The sequence below is a fragment of the Tachysurus fulvidraco genome, chromosome 4 (genome assembly GCF_022655615.1).
Source record: "Tachysurus fulvidraco isolate hzauxx_2018 chromosome 4, HZAU_PFXX_2.0, whole genome shotgun sequence".
NCBI classification, from domain to species: domain Eukaryota; kingdom Metazoa; phylum Chordata; class Actinopteri; order Siluriformes; family Bagridae; genus Tachysurus; species Tachysurus fulvidraco.
In genome coordinates, this window is record NC_062521.1 from 18,769,447 (window position 1) to 18,777,928 (window position 8,482).

Below are 8,482 nucleotides of genomic sequence, written 5' to 3' on the forward strand. Positions count from 1 at the left end.
GTGTTATAACAAGATTATATATTGGGATAGTGATTAGAAAATTGTTACCCAATTATGTGCCTGGAGATTTTAGTGCAAAGAAAACGAAAATTGTGAAAGTGAAAAGAAAGTCATGGAATGAGTACAGTTGAGTTAAATGCAATTTAATTCTTGCTTACTACTACTACTACTAATAATAATAATAATAATAATAATAATAATAATAATAATACACAAAAAACACAATCAGAATTGTTTAGGGTTTCAAGCATCTGTACGACGAGAATATTATAACCAAGTCTCATTTAAGGCTATCTTCTAACATTAAATGAGCCTCAACAAAGACACAAACAAAATTCCACTAGATGGCATAATTGAGCTGAGGCTCTTTCATGATATAGTCTAATGCCTAACGACTGACAAGTGTCTGTGTGTGTGTGTGTGTGTGTGTGTGTGTGTGTGTGTGTGTGTGTGTGTGTGTGTGTGTGTGTGTGTGTGTGTGTGTGTGTGTGTGTGTGTGTGTCGATGATGTCATTTTACTGGAGTAAAGCGATGGGGCTGGATCACATGGTCGAGGAGAGGAGTAGTGGACCCTCACCATCCTCACTCCACAGCTGAATCAAAGTTTGTATCTGGGTCATACACACTTTGCTCGCTTCTTCGCGCGCCTAAAATGAACTGTACTTAATTTAACTGGAATATATTTTTTGCATATGGATATTACTTTCGCGTTCACGGAGTCTGCAGGAATATCTCATCATAGACTTTTCTTAAGTATGAACACATATGGATCAGGGTTAGCCTAACAGTGTTGGTCTCTCTGTGTGCAGTGATGCCTCCACAGGGTATTGGGGAGTACAAACCCGTGTCAGGCTCCTTAGTGCCACCGGTACCACCGCGCAGATTCAGGAGTAAAAACGTGGCCAAAAGAAGCCGTTGTGGCTCTGCGCCGGAGCGCAGGGTGAAGTGCGTGCTGGTTGGGGACGGAGCGGTTGGTAAAACAAGTCTTATCATCAGTTACACCACCAACGGCTATCCCACGGAGTATGTTCCAACAGCTTTTGATAACTTTTCAGGTAAAGGTAAAATGAGCATAAATGATATTTCTGTGTTCCGAAACACAGCTTATGGAATTGACCATTACCGAGATACATTTAACCTTTTTGATTACTTGCTCTTGGGAACAATCTTGAATAAGGTCTATAAATATTAAGTTCACCCAAAATTGACCAGATTCTCTAAGAATACTTTCTAACTAATTTAACAACCTCGGGTAACAAAAGAATTTGATCCTGTTGTATATTTCATATACAACACTATATAATAAATAGTGTTGTATATTTCATATACAACACTAAAAGAAAGGCACCTTTGAAACTCATTTATTTCCACTTTGACGACTGTTGTTGCAACTGTTTTGTAAAATCAAATTAAGAAAGATCTATAAAAAATGATCAGACAAATAAATGACCAAGCAATCGATCAGTCGATGAATCAGTCAGTCAGTTTATTGTGGAAATTAAAGTATGTATATTTCACACTATAAGTTGAATATAGTGACAGTCAGAGCCATAAGGGGTCTTTCCCAAACTGTTGTCCCAAAGTTAGAAACACACAATTGTCTAGAATGTTGTAGCATTAAGAATTACCTTCACCAGAGCTAAGGAGCCTAGTCCACACCTGTTTCAGCATGACAATGCTCCTGTTTAAAAAACAACCATGGTTCACTCTTATGGATAGTGTGGAGGAAATGGAATGGACTGGACAGAGCCATGACCACACCTCTATCAAACACCTTTGGGATGAATTACAATGCCAACTGCATAACAGGTCGTCTTGATTAACGCGAGTTTCTGAACTCACTAATTCTATTGTGGCTGACTGGGAAAATCTAAAAAGACATGTTACAATGATTTTGTGGAAAGTCGTCCCAGAAGGGTGAGAGAAAATGCAAATTACTCCTGGGTTTGATGGTCGGGCCATATATTGTCCATAGCTGATGCAATTTTGTGCATACCTTTACATTCCATGTACCTTATAAAGCTTTTCTCTAACACTGAAAGGGATTATAAGACTATTTCAGTTAGGGAACCATATCTCTGTGACCTGAGAACTTCATAATATGTTTTCAAATCCATTGTTCACCATACAATGTCCACCGTCCCAGTGTACATTGTACAATGTCCAAACTTGTCCACTATTCCAGTGTAGGTGAAAGATGAAGGAAATCTCTAAAGAGACATGAAGGTCTCTGTTTTGACTTTGTTTTTCCTCTGCAGCGGTGGTTGCAGTTGATGGTAAGCCTGTGAAACTCCAGCTGTGTGACACCGCGGGCCAGGTCAGTACAGCATTCCTCTGATCATAACACATCAGCTCACACATGCACCTTAAGGACAGGCAGCTTCTGTCTCTATAACCTCTGGATCCTGTCATGTTGTAAACATATGACATGTTGTTTATGTAAGACTGCTGACTTCAGCTCCGGAGTTCATTTCTGCACACTCCTAAAGTAGTTATTTACTGTGTGAATATGTAGAGATGGTGAAAAAGTGTTAGACCATCAATTATGTTTTTAATTAGTCATGACTGAGCATAAGTACAATAAAGCCAAGCCAGTAATGAGTAATGAATTGCTCAGATTCATTATACAGAGCTGATTCATTATACAGAGTTTTGGTAAAGTTCAAACTTCCACATTAGGGAATGATAGAAATATCATTATAGTTGCAAATTCAAATACTGTTCAAATTCAAGTACAGTCAAATACTGTATATAGCAGTGAGGGAAGAACCATCTCTAGGGGACTGCAAATAGGAAGCCCTGTAATTGTGATAAATGATTCGTGATTTGGGAAAAAAGAGGCCTACTTTCGGTTGAGGCACAGCTGGGGCTAGTCAGTGGAAACGTGAGACTAGTGTGTTTTCAAGGAGCCAAGTCGGCTGGGGAAAGAGTGAGCAGGGAAGTATGCCAAAAGACCATGGTGCAGCACTGCTGTCTTGAAATTTAGATTTTATTTACTAGAAGCAAGATGTTATTGGTAGCAAAATATTTTTTATATTATATTATATTATATTGTAAAATGTAACATGGTAACATATACCGTGAAATGAAATACATTCTTTATTTATAAGCATCTAACAAGATGTATTATCTAAATACATCCGATCTTTACCAGACTCTTCAGACACAGTACTGTCTTTTATTTTTTGAGTAAACAGGTAAATACTTTTATATTGCCATCTACAAGACAGCTAAATAAATGTCAATTTTGTTAGGCACTACAACCACAGTAATTAACTTTATAACTGAAAATGTTTAACTGGTATGAATCATGAAGGTTTTTCCCTTGTGGTGAGAAGTTCCCAGTTAACTGAACTGAAAGGAAATAGCTTCTGGCATATGAACTAGTTCCAGTACAAAATTTTATGAGGAAATGTGAAAGTGGTGGAAAGCTGTTAATAAACAACGGTATTTTGTTAGACTTTATCTTCAGTGCTGGATGACATCACAAGGTCTGGAAAAATTCAAGATAGGTAATTGCTACTTTTCATCTTGCCACTTCAAAAAAGTGAATGATCTATTATAGAAGATAACTAAAATCTGTTTTAAGGTGTTTCATGGCTATAAAGCTTCGTTGTTTTGTGCTTGTAAGGTTACTTCACCTGGGGAAGGATGAGTTAATAATAAATTATATCTGGAATTAAATCTCCACAATTCATTGCCATTTTGTCCTGTCTCAAGTGTGAAGTAAAATGTGATAACAATTCCATTTTCTATTGTTTGTTTGCTTGTTTTTAACAATATGAGGAAAGCCAGTTGTCTTAATCAACTAGCTCTATGAAACCTCTATAAACTGTGAGAATAAATTCAGAGCACTATAATACAAATGTCACTGCTGAATGGATTCCAAAGGATTTTGTGTGTAAATGTGATAAAACAAACAATTTTAAAAGAACAAAATGTACCACTTCTGATATCAAGACTTTAAAAGACTTTTTCATTATTTCCCTTTCAGGATGAGTTTGATAAGCTGCGACCTCTGTGCTACACCAATGCTGATGTTTTCCTGTTGTGCTTCAGTGTCGTTACACCATCCTCGTTCCAGAATGTCAGGGAGAAGTGGGTGCCTGAGATCCGACGGCACTGTCCACGTACCCCCATCCTGCTAGTGGGCACCCAGGCCGACCTCCGGCAGGACGTTAACATACTTATCCAGCTGGCCAAGTACAAAGACCGTCCAGTGGAGCCACAAGAGGCATGCACATGTGCTGAGGAGGTGCGTGCCGTGTCATATATGGAGTGCTCAGCACTTACCCAGAAGAACCTGAAGGAGGTGTTTGATGCAGCCATACTAGCCAGCATTCAGAACACAGACAGCCAGCAGCAGAGGCTGATGAAACGCACACCCAAAAAGATGAGGACACTCTCTAAGTCCTGGTGGAGGAAATACTGTTGTCTGACGTAGAGGGACAACATGGATATTTACTCTTGGAAATTTAAGTATGGAATGAAAGACATAATTGAATTTAGGGGTTGCGGGAGTAATTTAAGAACAGAGATTAAAAATATATCGAAATGTGATAAGACAACATAGAAGAACAGAATAAGTGAAATGGAAAAAAAATCTACAAACCTTAACTACACTTATCCCTTATTTACAGTGGAAAATCATGAATAACCGTGGGCAAACAGAATTGAACATTTGCTATAGCATAATAATGGAGAGCCACAAGCACCGAACTCTTAACATCGTCATTGGAGGTGCAGTTAATTCAACATTGTTGTATTATTGTATGCAATTGTATTGTATGACCTCTCTAACATTAGAGGTCTGCGAGGTTCCTGAAGTTTCACTTTTTGAACATCAGACTACTCAGCTTACACTGTGAAATGACAAAGCCCACTTGGGATTTCCCAGACAGAGGTCATTAGTAACAATAGTTCAATATTTATATTCTGGTCTTCTTTTACAACATAAATTTGTTTCTAAATCCTACTTAACCGACCTAGACGAACAGCTTATCTCAAGCTGGAGAAAAATGATTTCCAACATGTCAAGCTCTGCTTCAGTCAAAGTTTACTAAAGTGTTAATTCCCCACCTGTCAAAAGCAAATAGATACACTGGTGCACTATCAGTAGTTTGACATTGGTTTCTTTTCAGTGATCAGTATGGTTGAAGGACATCCCAGTTTGAAAAACAGCTGAAAGAAAAAAGTTCTTGTTTGTTCTATGACAATCGAGAGCTTCCATTCAAAACATACCATGAGGTCAAGGTCAGTAAGTGTGTATTAAACTGGCCAGTTAAAATTTGTGTATGTACTGCATGTTCACTCATGCCGGAAGTGCTTAAACTAGAGAAATGTGTTTGCTTTTTATACGTCACTGGCTGTTTCTCTCTTAGGATAAGGTGTAGAAACACGGTTTGTGTTTAATGCAGGAGTTTCCACTGAAATTACAGATCAGCATCTCACAGAGCTAGAGATTCAAAAAGCCTTTGATAAAGCTGATAAATTTGAATGTATATACAGTTTGTTTGATTTACAATTACTTTATTTTTTATTTTTTTATTTCCATAAAAAAATGACCAGTGCATTATAAATTTCATATAGCAAGTCTTGTAACCATGAAACTACGAATGCTGGATCATGTACAGTATAAGAAGCCTGAAATTACATGATAAATACAGAAAAAAGTATATAAAGAAATGTTCAGAACGGTTTCTGTATATCTCAGGTAAACCTGGATCATACAGGTTTTGTTTAACAAGTCTATTACAAGTGACTCTAGCAGATTACTTTACTTACCACATTAAATGTGTTATATCACATAAAAACTTTTATTTTATTTCTTTATTTTTTCAGAAATCAAAGTCATATATAATAATAACAGTGCCATTGTTTATTAGGAATCCATCTCCATGACTTTTATCTGAATTCCAACTGAATTTAATATGCATGAAAATGTCTATGAACAGAAATTGATATAAAGTAATGCTTTGTCTGCTGTTGAGACATTTCAATTTGAAGTCATGATCAACAATACAGGTATGAAGCATTTAGAGATATGAAGCATTTACATCATTTATTGTTCAACATTTACCCAGATATTGTAAAGTAGAGCTTTATCGTTGGGTAAATAATTGATCAGGTCCACCCACGTAAGATGAACTGGAAAAGTCACCTGCTGGAACGGGACATGAGCAAGTGAAAATGGAGTGGCACTGAGTAGAGAGGTTAAAGTTTCACAAGATAAGCAGTGGTAGACTCTGGAGGATCAATAAGCCAGCCCTTCCTAACATGCTTGTATCAGCAATGAACTGAAACTGATGTCTCTTTGAAGGTTGCCTTCATTTAAAAAAACAAAAATAGCTTCTCATGTCTACTATCCATAAGAGAGTAACTGAACGTGGAGTTTGTTGTTATTGGATATCTGAATGTGAAAGGCTGAATGCTTTAACTGTACATGGGCAAGAGAATGCTCAGTGAACACATACAACTGGAAATAAAGTGCTGTTAAAAGATTTTTGAACACATTTGGTACATTTCATGATGTCAACATGTCTTAAATTGAATTGTTAAGTTACATAATGCATGAATTGTGTTTGACATTGGCATTTTGCTAATCTTTGATTTGAATCAAACTCAGTGTTATTGGGTGACAGGATATATTGTAAGATTTACAGCACATATAGACATTCTCAGGACCAGGTCATGCCTCATGCATCACCGGTGGGGATGGGATAATACCAGAGAACTGTATATAGAAATGTATCCTTTTTAAAATAAAGATGAAAAAAATATCTATCTGGAATTTTTATTATATGGTGGCGGTCATGTTATATTATGTAAAAAAAAAAAAAAGAAAATTTGAACAGTGTTTTAGGCTCATGGTATCAAGTCTGTAACCTAGTGAACTAGAGTTAATGTATTCAATGATAGAGACTTAAAAGTCTCGCTTCGTCGCTTTGGATAAGGGTGTCTGCCAAATGCTGTAAATGTAAATATTATACACAGCACATTACACTGACTCTTTACACATGATATTTTAATTTCATTAATGTTGTGGACTCCAGTGATTCTGATTTTTACTCAGCTAATTGATACCATACCAGAACTGGAAAAACCCTTCTGACATATAATGTTTTTAAATGGAGCTTTCATGTAAGCATGCATAGTTATGAGTCACTTTATCATTCAGTTATTCTTCTGAATTCTTTTACTGCAGTTATTAAGATTTAAAGAATCATTTTAACCTTAGCCAGATGTCGAAGGTGTTTTTAATGTCGATTGAACTGCCCTCTTACCCCTACATTTTGTTATGTAAATTAAAAACATATCCTCTGACTGGGTTTCTAAATGATTCATTAAGGTCTGAATTCAAACTGAAATATGTGAGCTATATCCAAAGCACTGAAGAACAATGTGTTGAGGTATACACAAACTAGAGTAAGAAAAAAAACCTAAAATCTCATGTTCTGTCCCCCTCAACCCCCACCATGCCACCCCCAAGTTTGTTGCTCAAAGGTCATTTGGTCAAAGGTGTTCAAAAAGAGATTTGTCACAGACCATCTGTAAAGCCCTCAGCAGAAGACCAGCACTTTTAACCATAATCAACAACTTAATTGGGTCCAGGTCTTACTTAGTATTTGATAAGTAAAGCCTGCATTTCCCATTTGTTCACTTTCCATACCATCATTTATTCAATCAACTTCCTGAAATGCAAAAATCTCTGCGACACACTGCAATAAGTTTTGATGAGAAGAAAAACTTTGTGTTCATTATCTTAAGCTGTAATATGAATGCGGTGTAAACTGCAGAGTCGGCGTTCCACATCTGTAAGCATGTCTGGAACAAATGATGCTTTAAAAGAATTATTAGCACCCTGTGTACTGATTTTGCATCACCATAAACAGCACTGCATGCTGTGTCTAAAGGTTCATTTGTGATGAAATCCAAGACAGACAACATGTGCAGTAAAAACCAACAATAAGAATCGGGATGAGCAGGTTATACTGGTGGATTGTAACAAATCAATTTTGCAGAAGGAATCACAGCCTTTAAGAAACTGCAATATATATGTCTGTACATTTATTTGTTTGTCTGTGTGTGTGCGTGTGTGGGTGTTTGTGTGTGTGTGTGTGTGTGTGTGTGTGTGTGTGTGTGTGTGTGTGTGTGTGTGTGTGTGTGTGGTTAAATGGTTCAATTTGAGTGCAGGCATTCCTCCAAATCGTCCTAGCCAGCCTTAAACAAACCATTTGCCAAACTTCCAAACACACAGCTGTTTGCAAATCTAGCTCCAGGTTGTTGAATTGAGCAGTGCAAGCCTTTTGTCAAGGCTGTCCGTCTCTGCTGACCCCAGCTTCTCTTTCTGTTTCTGTCATTGTTTAAATAAAGACAACAGATCCCAGTTTGGAAAATGATCCCTCTGCTCACTGCCACTTGTCACATTTACTTGGGATAAACTCTGCTGTAGGTATGACCAAAACTCTCTTTCCTTCTCTTT

The 8,482-nt window shown here is 37.1% G+C and overlaps 1 protein-coding gene across 2 annotated transcripts; it reads left to right on the top strand.

The window, feature by feature from the left end:
- The first annotated feature begins 461 nt into the window (after nt 1–461).
- Nucleotides 462–6,500, top strand: rhoua (ras homolog family member Ua). 2 transcript variants are annotated; one of them, XM_027175046.2, is made up of 4 exons: nt 462–603; nt 810–1,055; nt 2,259–2,317; nt 3,995–6,500. In XM_027175046.2, coding segments are annotated over exons 1-4 (756 nt in total). In that variant the 5' UTR covers nt 462–602; the 3' UTR covers nt 4,445–6,500. The 2 variants fall into 2 exon arrangements, with proteins under 2 accessions (XP_027030847.1, XP_027030848.1); XM_027175047.2 differs by having other exon boundaries at nt 533–1,055.
- The last annotated feature ends 1,982 nt before the right edge of the window (nt 6,501–8,482 follow it).

Coding starts and splice junctions, on each gene's coding strand:
- rhoua (XM_027175046.2), top strand. Junction 1,056..2,258: donor AGCTTTTGATAACTTTTCAG/GTAAAGGTAAAA, acceptor TTTCCTCTGCAG/CGGTGGTTGCAGTTGATGGT. Junction 2,318..3,994: donor TGTGTGACACCGCGGGCCAG/GTCAGTACAGCA, acceptor TTTCCCTTTCAG/GATGAGTTTGATAAGCTGCG.